This window comes from Rhipicephalus microplus, chromosome 5 (assembly GCF_043290135.1).
Source record: "Rhipicephalus microplus isolate Deutch F79 chromosome 5, USDA_Rmic, whole genome shotgun sequence".
NCBI classification, from domain to species: Eukaryota; Metazoa; Arthropoda; class Arachnida; order Ixodida; family Ixodidae; genus Rhipicephalus; species Rhipicephalus microplus.
In genome coordinates this window covers 38095477-38108906 of record NC_134704.1, presented here as the reverse complement: position 1 = coordinate 38108906, position 13430 = coordinate 38095477, and the positions used below count along the sequence as shown (strand labels likewise).

At 42.7% G+C, this 13430-nt stretch overlaps 1 protein-coding gene across 4 annotated transcripts in view; it reads right to left on the bottom strand.

The window, feature by feature from the left end:
• The window catches only part of LOC119174688 (uncharacterized), a 41474-nt gene extending 28298 nt beyond the window's left edge, over positions 1-13176 (bottom strand). For 2 of the 4 annotated variants that reach the window (XM_075895243.1, XM_075895244.1), the window contains exons 1-9: positions 13019-13176; positions 7414-7577; positions 6025-6218; positions 3858-4011; positions 2935-3051; positions 1893-2021; positions 1607-1711; positions 1200-1339; positions 189-748 (exon numbers count right to left, since the gene is read on the bottom strand). In XM_075895243.1, coding sequence (XP_075751358.1) covers positions 189-748; positions 1200-1339; positions 1607-1711; positions 1893-2021; positions 2935-3051; positions 3858-4011; positions 6025-6218; positions 7414-7577; positions 13019-13076 — 1621 coding nt within the window. In that variant the 5' untranslated portion in view covers positions 13077-13176. The remainder of the gene's footprint in view (positions 1-188; positions 749-1199; positions 1340-1606; positions 1712-1892; positions 2022-2934; positions 3052-3857; positions 4012-6024; positions 6219-7413; positions 7578-13018) is intronic. The other 2 variants (XM_075895245.1, XM_075895247.1) reach the window with 1 other exon arrangement.
• Positions 13177-13430: the final 254 nt, after the last annotated feature.

The following is a 13430-nucleotide window of genomic DNA, read 5'->3' as shown; positions in this document are numbered from 1 at the left end:
AATTCTTGACCCTTTTAGTCAACTGATAACAGACCTAAGTCGTGAAAAAAAAATGTCTGAAATTCAGTCCTCTGCACTTGCTGTATAACACGGAAGGTTTAATATCCAGCGAGAACACACAAACAAACTCAGCACCTAGCACAGTCAACTGAACATTGCCCAAAAAGGCCACATAGCAGAAGACTCACCCCCAGTTGTCGAGCCTCTGGCTTCTCTGAGGCGCGAAGAAAGTGTGCCCGCCATTCCAAAGGACCTCCCTACGAGTGGGACAACAGCAGAGTCAGACGCCGTCCTGCCTTTGGATACCATGGGAGCTTCTTTGGCCGCATCTGACGCCAGCTCTTGCTTTTTCTCCTGATGTTGTTCAACCCCAGTTGCTTCGGCCTCCTTCCCGTCTTCTGCGCCAGAGCCATCTGCCACGGACAGCTTCCCACCAGCACCGTGACAGCCGGGATCGTGAGAAACTGAACGAAACACTGCGTCTTTCTTCTTCGAGCTACCACCAAACAGACCAGGGATTCCACCGGCAACCAAGTCCTGTAGACTGACGGGTGCTTTTGTGACCGTAGGGGATGCACCACTGACTGTGGCTCGCCGATGAATGGCAGCCCGCGACCTCGGAGGAAACACTTGGGCTCGAATGGATGACGGTGCTGCGACCGATGCAGTTGTCGTCGACGTGGCACTCTGAACAGCTGCGTCTGGCAAAAACGCCGAGTCGTCGTCTTCCACCTCTCGAAGCACAGCCCTGCGTATGAAGGAGCACAGGCGCATTTCAGCTTAGTACAACCACACCCGATTACCCAGTGCAGAACCGGCTGGAGAAAAGTAACACACAAACCTGTTACCAAAACTAAGCCAACATGTGAACTTAGTTAATACAAAAATCCTCTAAAGGGCACTACAGGTCAGGCATGCAACTAAATTGACAAGTCATTTTTTTTAAGCCTAATATTGCTACCCCTTCAAACTCATTGTTGAAAATAAGTTTGTAGTGATAGAAAACACCGACATTAATTGAAAATACAAACAGACTTTGTAAGTCTGTGCACCTCAATCACTAAAGCTTAAATTGGTATAAGTGAACTGAAGAGAGATGTCTTAGCTGTTAGCTGATAAGAGAATATTGTAAAAAAGTCTCGAAAATTGTCAAAAGCACTTCATGTGTGTCTCAACAGAGAAAGCAAAGGTTTGCTTGCCTTGGGCTCGAAGGCTCTTGCTGAGTCTTTACAGGAAAGACTTCTTCAATGCTTACTGGCTGGACACCATTCTCAGGCCACATCACCTTTCCATAGGTAACCTTTTTCAGTGGTATTCTGTATGGCCTCAACACTATTACCTGCAAATGGGAAGGCATGAAACAAGTGAACAATACTTTTGGGGGGCCACTGTGAAACATGTACTATTAGACCCCAAGATGGAAGATGATATCTGAAAATGGCTTTCATGTGAACATGTAATGCAGAACATTTATAGTAATTTGGTGTTTGCAGAATAAAAATATTCAACTCAAAACTCATCCTTTTTCTAGACCCATATTTGATGCACTAATGAAGAATATAACAACACTAAGTAAAGAAGTTAATTGATGCTTTGCAATGCTTACCTGCCCCAAAATATTTGTGTGTCGTGGCCTTTTCTTCAGGGTAAGCAAAACTTCGGTGGGGTGCTCCTGAAGCATGTAGACGAGGTGCTTCAGCTGCCACCCCACCTGGAATGCAAGACATAAAATGTGATGCAGACACAGCACGTGGCACACAGTCACTAATACAAAAGGGAATGGAGCATTGTGTTAAACCCTGACACGAGATTGAAACAGGAGAGCAGCATAAACTACAGACGCAACATGCTTTCTCCAGTGGGTGACAGGTATAACTGAGGAACGTGCTTACCACCGTCTGGTAGTTGATCTGGACAATCTCGTCGCCAACATCCACTTTGCCGCATCGATGGCTTGGGCTCTGAAACTTGACTCCACCGACAACATGGATGCCCGAGTAAGATGAATTAATCTGCATGCCCTGTGAATGCGAGAGAGAGAACATTAATGTGGTCCATGCTGCCTTCTCAATTCTTTATGTGATATAAAGAGCGCCAGCTCACACAAGTACACATGCTGACCTCTGTATAATATTGAATTCATAAACAAGCTGGCTCTGAAGTAATAAGCACAGTGCCCTAAACAAACTTGTATTGGTGTTACAGAAATTACTGCGCCAAAGTTTGCCGCAAACTGAGTACATCTATTAGGTGCCCGTCGCATACCTCAATGGTACCCCAATCGTCTGTGGCGACCCTAATGCGTGCGAGAAACCTGCCAAATTGTTTCTCAGTGGTTCCATGAAACAAGAATGAAAGCCTAAGCTCCTGGCAGCAAATCAGGAATACAGCAGTTTGAATGAATAGATTCATATGTCTTGCATCATCTTGTACAAAAGCATTGGGCACAGTATTTTAAACAAATCTTGGGCACATCATCACAGCTACGTAGCAGGATGAACATGTCAGTCAGATAACCACAAGGTCCCAGTGAAATATTGGGTGAGGGTAAAAAGCGCTCGTGCTCAATGGCCCAGGCAATCAAAGCTGACCCCAAGTTCCGCACTATACATGCTTCACGATCAGAGTGCAGTCTTAAGACATAAAACATCAAGCGTAGTCATCCTGGTGAAGTTTTTGGTCACACTAAGCAGCAAATCATCGTCATAACTAAGTTGCTTTTAAAGCTATCCTACCTTTGTTATATATTCATTATTTATTATAAAAAAATTCTCAATTCATGAGGAGAAGGTGCAACAACAAATGCATACAGTAATATTCTGTGCCCATTGGATAAATTCCATGAAGAGAAGTGTATACAGTTTACAAATGACACTGCAGCAAGGAACGAAATTCTGCAGGTTAGCTTAACATATCCAGAAATGGCAAACATACCCATTCTTCATCTGTCTTCTTCTTTACAGTGGCTACGTCAAGAGAAGCAGGCTGGATGATGAGAGAATCGTGGCACTCTTGAATGATGATATCACAGATGTCAGCAAGGTTGTAGCACTGCAGCAAGATGCAAGGCAGATAGATAACCAGTGAGCACAAGCAATGTAGACTCCTGCCAACATCAGGCAAGCTCAAAATGTCATGGCAACGAACATGGTTTCAATATACCCCAAGAGAAGCAGATAGTCATCTCGCGATGCCACTGCGTACCTTAATTTCTCCAATCACAGTAGGACATCAGTTGAGATTAAACTTCATGACATTGCTTATAGGTGCTGTTTACACTAAGTAATGTAACATTGAGAGAATCAGGCATAATGGCTATGGTATTGCCATACCCATATACAATAAATGCAATACAGCATGGCCAAGACCTGTGCAGTGTACGTAAAAATGCCTATGTAATATCCCAAACTGTTACCAAACAAGAGAATAAAGACAAGTAAATGATTACATTATCAAGAGTATTTTGCATAAAAAAAGCCAAAAATCCTTTAGCAATACGATGCACACAGAATGCCAGTGAACAAAGACATTAAAGAAAAGGAACTGGCACCAAGATCTCAACAACACGATTTCGAAACAAGATTTCTTTTTCCCAGTACATATGCCAAGCATGATAAATAAATGATCAAAAGTCCACAGAATTCACTACTGAGAAGAGGTGAGACTCGCTCTATCTGCTGTCTTTTACCACAAGCTCATTTACCCTTACAGCCAAGAAAACATTTTTTTCTTCTTGTATTAACCAGAGACGAGAAAACAAAATTATATCAGGCTGCAGGGCTACTAAACACCACGAACATAAATAAATGACGAAAGACTAAATACAAGCTAGGCATCACAATGAAGACAGCACTCACACTGCTCTGTATAACGGCATAGGGCTTGGCTGCGAAATGGTCTCGCTGAGCCGTGGACGCCAGCTCGATGCCCAGCTTGAGCACTGTCTGTCGAATGTTGGTGTAACGCTCCTGGCCTTCGAAGGGTGCCCTGCAAGCAGCCAGAAGCCAGAGCCTGTGCAGACTAGCCCACTTGATGAAAGCTCAAGCACTACGGTCATTACAACCTAAGTAAAGAAAAATATAGGCTCCACCCACAGAACCAGCGGTACGTCTGCCCTTCACCTGTGAAAGACAGGTCGTGCTGGACGGTTTCCACTTGAGCTGTATGTACGTCTTCTCAGCTAATGAGAACACTATGCATAATAAAAGTTAAAGGTTTGTCGTTGCTACCAAAACGTCAAGTTTGGCTGAGCCGCAATGTCATAATCCCTGACGGAATCTACCAGGATGCTCAAGTTTCCTAGCTAAAGGTAACGACACAAATGTGTGTCTGTATGGGCAAAATCAACTCTCTGAAACACTTGAAATTTTCTTCACATCATCAAAATAAGGAGGTGCTATTGGTCGGAATACATATGCAATTTCCTGTGGGAGGGACCGCGATGCTTTGGGTGGAGCCGACACTTTTCCTTAGGTTATAACCGAGTATAGAACATGCATCACAGAACAGCCCATTGCCTAATGTACACTTTGGTCTCTTGTTAAAGAGAACACTTGAGCACGCGAATTCAGCAAACACCTTGTTGAAGCGTGACTACGAGCGTCTAGGTTCACAGTAAAAGACTCGCAGCGTTTGGCACTGGTTTCTCAATAAATGGCTCTATACTGCCCTGAAACTGCTTCTTCTCACAGCCTGTAGCGTGCCATACATGCTCAGGTTTTCTTTAACCCTGGACTGCACTCTACAGTGCTTTGTAAGTGTCTCAGCACGAACATACACAAAGGAAATTAGGACCTAGTTAGTATGCAAGACATGATTAAAGGGCATCTTTAGGTTTTCATTAAACAACCTTGCAATATTACAGGAAACATCTAATTATGCTACAGGTACCGGTTAAGGTAACCTTCCATTAGCTACTATGATGCTCAGACAGTACTAAAATGTGCCAGACAAGTCTTGAGCACTGAAATTTCAACACAGCATTGACGTCATAGCACACGCAATCATGAAGCCAGAATTGTAGTAGAAAGTGCAAGAAAGTTGCTACTAAAACTCATAAAAAGGTCTAAACTAGTTTTACAATCTAGCTTGTATAGTGCTCACAGTTACTAAATGTTATTTATATACCTCAAAGCAATTGACAATAAAAAACTAATTAATTTATTAAAAAGTGGCTGAAGCATCAACTAACAATCTTCAGTTTACTAAAGGTGATTAAATTACTACCAGTGCAATAACTATTGTGAGCAAATGCATGTATTACAATAGCTCATTTTACTGATAAATGCACATGAAATTCATCATAAGTTACAGAATACGTATTAACAAACTGTCCAACTTCTTTTGTATATCCTCCGGTCATTCCACAAGTTTCAAAGGAGAAACATTTTTCAGCTAAAATCTTTTGGGTTGCACTTTGAAATTTTCAGCAAGATTCAACAAGACACAAGTTAGCACCAAAAGACATCCACCCTAAATTTAGTGACAGAATGATGCTTCACTTTTATATATGGCTTTCAGAGGCTTACATTTACTACAGTTGAACTCAGATATATTGAATCTGAAGGAGATCACAAAAAGGCTTCATACAAAGGAAATTCGATACATTTAAACCTCTTTATAAGAGATAGGTTGCGGGAAGAAATTCTTGTCCCTTTATGAGGAGTCTCTTATAAGCAGGGTACCATATTTACATTTTCTTATCGATTCATACTTCAACAAAGTCACATTGGTGCCTCTCATACTCCACTGTCTTATACTCCAGTGTCTCTCATACTATATCAGTGTCCTTTATAAAGGTGTTCAACTGCATAAAAGACTTCATATATCAAAAATATTTCAAGGCAATGTTTTGAATGTTCGATACATACAATAATATTTTATACACGAGCTTGATATACGAGGGTCTGACTGTAGCTGTTTGCATAATTATCTGGACTGTGCATGCTTTATACAGAGGCTTTGCTATTAGGCAAGAACAGGATGCACCAACAACAACAAAGGAAAGACGAGCGCTGTAATCACCTGTCCAGCCATGAGACGAAAGACTTGACGGCAAGCAGGACCTCTGACACATCGGCCAGGATGCTGGTGGCTATGTTCACGACGTTATCCTGGTCCGTGGTTGTCATGCGCTTGATTTCATTGTAAACACTGCGCGCTCTGCAGCCAAGCTTCAGGGCCAGTGACTGCAGATTCTCTGTGATCAGCTTGTAGTGCTGCGCATTTCGGCGGGAAAACGTGCAAGTAAGTAATTCGACCGACAATATCAATGAGTAAATTAGCAGCAAGGATAACTGCCGTTAGTCTTGTATATTTTCATGCACAACTGATAAAAGTAACAACTCCTCAAGGTTTACTTGCAACAATATTGCTTTTTCGGAGTTCAAGTAATGGTAATTGTCAGGAGACTCATCGAAAGTTGGCTGTCTTAAACAGCACTCTTTCTTTGTGTATGCAACACATAGTTCTACAATACCTTATTAGCACTACTTCAATAAGGAGGTCCATGTAGAAGTCTCTACACTTCAACAGCAAATAACATGAAATTACGGGGCATGCTGCACATAACTAAAGTCCAGTAGCTGGACTACTGCACCACTATTGGAAACAATGTTTCATCTCCCCGCTTCGCATCATCCAGCTGGGTTATCGATTCCTATAGATCCAAACGCCAATAACATTTAGGATAACAGCACGAGGCGAATAAGGGACAGAAACTCTGACAGCACGAGCACTGCACTGTAGCTATAAATGTTGGAGGGGGGACTGACATGAAAACTTTCAGTGGTTTTATTGTGTCAAATGAGAGGTCAAGCCCCCAAGAGCCTAGAAAATGTATTGGTAAGCCCCTGAAAGACCCTGAAAAAAAATCATCGTATGTTTGTTGTAAGTTTGTAAAAGCTACTTCTGTTCCTACTGTACCCTGATGTCACAATTTGGCATGAGCCTCTCATCACACAAGATATCGTGACGTTTTATTGGCTGCCCCATGGCTCCATTGGCCATACACAAGCAGCCATTCTGAAATTTTTGGTACACGACATCATCGCAACTAGCCATACTGGTGCGTGAAGTCACCAGATTCGACACTGTAGCCTGATGTCATAATGGTTCAATGTCAGTAGGTGCACCAGGTAAATATCCAATTGAATGTCAGTATAACGTCTCATCCACATATTTCAGGGCTTCACACTTGCCCAGAGTCTTGTCTGTATGCAGGAGATTAGTACGGCTGAGTGATATCGCCTTTTATGGTTGGTTACAGTACCCCTTTATCATATTAACTCGCCCAGCTTGTCGTTTTGAACCAATAATTAAATCAGAACTCTGCATTTGTAAACAGTAGCTGGTTGGAGCATATTTGCACAGACATAGCTGTCTTTTAGCCTTCAGCAACCTCAAAGGACTCACCAGTTGACGTAAGTGGTCAACAGCCTCGAGGATGAGTTCCTGGTGGCCGACCTTGGAAATGTTGAGGCTAGTGAGATCATCTGGACCAAGGGTGAGGAGGTGGTGGCCATCGATGTTGTTGTTGAGGAAGAAGTGCACATATGGAATAATAATATCGTCCAGGCCTGCACATGTAAAACAAGAATGGAGTTGTGAAAAAAAGGCCTGGCCTGTACGGAACAGGCAGCACGGTCACACTTTCCAGAGACCGCTCTCAAGTCTCTTGGACCGGCCACTACAAGCACAATTGCAAGGCAGTCACTATGCCATAAATCATCGTAATTTCGCAAAGTAAGAATGTACCAACTACGCCATTATTCATTTCACGGAGAAGCGAGGTAGCTACTACGTATCTGTAAGGCATTATGTGTATTTTGTTGACGCTGTGCCGCATGACAATGAAGAATTACGGCTGAGCCCTTTGTAATGAGTTCGCAGCTTTAAACCACCCACTTGTTACGAAATTTGCAAAATGTAATGCCTGGTTGTCATTTTACTCTTTTACCATGCCATTTTACATACGTGATTTCTATCTCAACATGAGACCTCTGCAGGGTCTTTTTGCACAGACATGGCTCTGTTGTGGAATACTAAACTTCAATCTAAAGCACCTAGGTTCAAATCCTGCTAGATCCTGGATTTCTTTTTTTTTCCCTCTCACTACGCGTGATAGTGTTTACGATCACCACCGCCAGCGAACAATAACGCCACCAAAATCACCTGTTGTTGTCATCTCATAACAGCTTTCGCTGTAAAAAGCACCTTGCCTTGAAGATAACTGTCACAGACTTAGGACTTCTACCAAACCATGACAGTTGAGCAAGTTTTTGAGCTTACCAGTGGGAAGTTCTATACCCCCCTTCCCATTTTCTTTTCTTTCTTCACTCTGTAACAGCTATAGTAGTGTCAATTGTACCCCATTGTCAAATAACAGGAAAGCTAAAGAAATTTTTAATTGCCCCCAGGCATAACAGGAAAACACCCATAACTTCTAAATTTTAACATTTTCCTAATTAGCCTTCATGATGTACTAAATGGAAGTACTGGAAGCAACACTTATCTGTTTCACCAGATATTTCATTATGAATGTCTCAAAATTATAGTCTAAGGATGCAATGTCACGACCTAGAGGCAGTAAACCAAAAACCAAATGTCTGTAAAAGCGTATAATAAGAATCCATCTCCTTATTCGGCACACTCTCCTTAAAAATGAGAAACACTCAAGTGACAACTATGCCTACTCATTATTTATCAAATGTGATTTTACTTGCTGATTTCATGTTATTCGTAAACATGTAGGTCGCGGGATCAAACCCTGGCCGTGTCGGGCGCTTTTTTGATGGAGGCGAAAATGCCAGATTTATGTGCACGATTGAGAACCTCAGGTCATCGAAATTTCCTATGTCTTTCGTGGGTTTGGGATGTTAAACCATAACAATTACTATTACTGCATGTTAATTGTATGTCAGGCGGCTTTTTTTTTTTTTTTCAGAAAGAGCCAAATGCAGAAACCGAAACTAGGCTAAATTTCAATGTAACGTAAACCACGCCTAAGTATCTTCAACTTCTAGAACAGTTCTGATCAAAATGGGGCAATTTCTTATTGCAACAAGAACTCAAGAAGATAGTTTCTAATCAAAAATGAGCCAAACACTACAACTGCTTCAATCAAACAGAGCCACATTCATTAAACCAGCACTGTTCCAACAATCGTGATCTAAACAACCAACATGATGTCACCCAAAATGTTTCATTTGTGTCCTAGTTGCTTTGTTATCATGTTTAGGTTCTACAATTAGGTTTTTGTAGGGCGCGGTGGCACTTACTGAAGCACCTAAGTTTCAATAACAAAACTCGATTATGGAGAGTAGGAGGCTGACTTTCGTACTTTTAGCCTTTTATTGATTCTTTTAGAGTTTAGCGCTAAAGTAATATGCCCCCCATTGGCTCCACCATGGTATATTTGAAAAGAAAATACAAATGAAATGAAGATACTAGGAATCCATCTATTCCATAAACAAAAAGAAGTGCTCCGAAACGGCATGGCATAAAATGAGCTGGAAGACTTTCGTGGCCTTAAATAGATGCCTAGAGCAATAAAACACTGATGGCAGTCCAGAATAGTGCGCCTTTTGCCAGGAAGGAGAACTCACTCTTCCGAGCCTACTAATTGCCGATACATCCATGCGACGAAGCACAGCACCGACAGAAGCACAAGGATTATGTTAATTATATCGCAAAATATTGCTATACCGTACAGTCGATTCATTTTACACTTATTTTATGAGATAATTCAAGCCCAAACAAAATGTTTTAATCTATAAAAGCCAAATAAATACTTTACTCCTCAATATTGATGACATTGGGCTATATATTTGTGGTATTCAGGGGAGAAGAACATGCTGGCAAAAAGTTGTTTGAGCAGACCCGACCATATTGTCAGTGGGAAAAAAAAAATGCGTTTTTCTCAGTTTCAGTTGAAGTGCACTTGGCTTTTTTTTTTAATTAGGCAGATCCCACGTACTTTTGAAATCGATGTTATGTGAAGCATGCGGATGGAAAGTGAATGTGTTTTAATTTTTTTTTTTTATCGACCGAGATGATGTGAAGTGGCACTAAATATGTGTACAAATCCATGCACACACATACGCTAAGAAGCTGCATATGTTTCATATTAGCAGTTGTTTATCATTTTGTAATGATGCCAACAGCAACACGGATAATTAGCAACATCAGAAGCGGTAAGCTAATATGAAGCACTGGCATTTGCGGTGATGCATGCTAGGATGGCAGCCCTAAACACTGCTACACAAATCAAGTACAGCGAATTGTCCCGAACTACAACTTACCTTAACCCGACAAGACGGCTGTATTATAAAAGTACAAATGTAATATTTATAAAATTGGATAGCCAGTACTGCAACCACAATTGACGTTTCACAAATATTACGCTCTCCTTGAAAGTCTGCCCTCATGTAAAACTCTGTGTACAGGGTCCTTAAGGTATTTACAATAAATAAATAAATAAAAGCATATCAGACGCCTGGCATGGCTCTGTGGTAGAATACCCGAGTACCACGCAGAATTCTAGGGTTCGATTCCTGCTGGAACACTGACACTTATTCTTACTGACATTGATTCTTAACGCTCAAGTGTTGAAAGTACCCATGTGCGTTCTTGCAGTTCCTTGGTAGATGTAAAATATTACCTATAGCACATACCCACATACCAGTGGCATATACCCACCCCCGGTATGTGTCACTGTTTTCTGGAAAGTGTTTGACGACGTACCCGACAAGATTGTGACATAATGTCATGACCAGCGAGTCCTTTCGTCAAACCATCTTACCCTCCCGTGCTAGCTTTAGTGTACCCAAAGTTAAGGTGATGATCACGAGAGCACCCAGACATAGGCGGCTAGATAGATGTGAAGATAGACGCCAAAAGTGCTAACACTACGCGAAGAAATTATTCGCATTGAAAAATACCTCACATGTCTGACTGCACTGCACAGACTCATTATTACTCGTTCCTCCAAACATTGGAGAACTAGCAATGAATTTAGGAATACATATGCTATTATGCTAGACACACCCCTTGGGTGTAAAATTTTCAACATTGTTCAACAAATTTCGAATATCATCATACCACATTGCTAAGAGCAACAGTTTCATAATAAGTATAGTCAAGTAAAAACTGGGAAAGAGCTTAACACCATCAATATTCCCTTGACTTCCACTATAACACATCTCAAATTTCTTTCATTGTTAGACTGTCAATATAACACATCTCAAATTTCTTTCATTGTTAGACAGTCAAGCGAACCACGGAGTTATTAGTGGGAAACCCACAATCAGTAATCATTGCTACATATGACAACTTTGTCAGAAAGACTGGTTCTTTACCTCTACTAGTATGATGCCTTTGAAAATACCTGCCAGCTAACACATTTGCCGGGCATAAATAGATTAGAATCCACCTATTTTAAAGCACATAAAACCAGTAGACAGCAAGTGCCACATGCAGTTTTCATGCGATGCCTGCCTGTGTGCAAGAAGTCATGAACTAATTACATGCACTAGCATAAATTGGCAGAGATCCATCGGTTGACTAACAGGACTAGCTTTTACAACTTGGGCAGCTGATTGCCCTCGCGTCCATGAAAACGGTGAACAATCACGCAAGTAATTGCAGAGCACAAATTAGGGCACGGCTTAATCCAGTCGGGGGCAGTATTGTCTCGAATCCTTTAATGACACCTTTTCTTGACGACCACTTAGCTCGCGTCCGAGCAAAACAAGAACGACAATGAAGGGCACCCGCAGGGCTTCTCTGGTCACACAGTCTTTACTTTCACCCGAACGTCGCAGGAAATGCTCTTGGCGCGTAGCAAGCAATGCGAAGCAGGAATCCAACCGCAAAAGAAAGAAAATAAAGGATAGAAAGGAGCCGCCTTTCGCCGCCGGTGTCTGGAACATATGATGTTTAAAAGGAAAAAAAAAAAGACAGCGCGCACTCAGTCAGCTACCGAAACGGCGCTCTTATAATGAGCGCACAGTATGACTCGGGGGGTAGACCTTGAGTCATCGCGGCGTGAAACAACCGCCACCGCGTAATCATCTGAGTCAGACAAAAAAAAGAGAGAAACACTGCATAGACGACCCGCATACGAAAGCCGAGAAGAAAAACACCCAACGGTACAGCACCTCACGCGGGAATCCGAAGACGCGCCCTAAACTTAGCGCGACGATCGAATAGTCACCTGGAGCGAGAAGCAAAACAGAATCTGAGAGATTGAAGCTTACATAACGAGTTCGCTTAAGAAATCGAACGCACGCAATCAACCTCCTTTATTCGGTGATGAATTGCGAAGCTCATTGGTTTCGCTCCGGCGGATCAAAAAAAGAGAGGCAAAGGCGTGCACTGCGACGACACCGACCACCACGTGCGAACAAAAAATCGATTTCTCCCCGGTCCGCACGCGCACTATTCATTCTAAGCTTTAAATGCACCGGTTCCGGAACGACCAGAGCGAAGTACTCCATTGCGGACGGTCGGGAGAACGAACAGAACTCTTTTAATCAGCTGTCGATACAGGGAATCCGATAACAGCGAAGTTTTCGAAGGCAATTACGCAATCTTTTCATAACCTTTCACGCGGCGACGCAACTGACAAAGTGCGTTAATCCCGAGAACGTCACCGTCGCTGCAGCGTACCGCCGTCCCTTTAAACGGTCGATTTCACGCTCACACTCGATCAGCTTAGAAGAAACGCGCGTGGCTTTACGCGGCAACTCCCGCACAAAGCACTCGTAAAATTTGAACATTTCAGGACGCAGTGACCTGAGGCAGCGATAGGGCACAGAAATTGGCCGCATCGAGAATTCCTCCGCAGGGGAGCATCGCATCACAGCTTGCGTCGGTCAACTCCCTTCGACGTCGTCGAGCAAGCGGCGAAATGTCACGGCAGGGTGCGTGCGATTGAACGTTTACGCATGTATAACGATCCGGCATGCCTTAAGACACGTTGCACACTTATTTTCAAAAATAATTAACGAGCAATTACCTCTTAACCAGTCCGCGACGTGCTCCGGTGTCCATTCCGCAATGTTGATATACGCCATCTTCTCCCTACTACCGTCGCTCGCCGTAAGGTGGCGCCCACTGACTCATGTGCAATCGCTGCAGGTCCTCTTTCAGTTTCGGAGCGACTGTGCGCTCCGCGCAGGTGCGTCTTCCGGTGTCGAACTTGTTATTTACGCAACCATGCATTTAGATTAGTCTCGGCCGGCGATCCTTCTATTGTGGTCACACATGAGATAACGATTTCCGCTGAAACGGATGATCGTGCGCAGCGTTGGAATTCCGGACATGCCTGGCGCGTTTCTTTCTGGGTAACTTTCGCTGTGACGTTTTGTCTGTGGACAACAATAAAACAAAAATAATGAAATTTGAACGAAGCAATTATTGCGGTATTT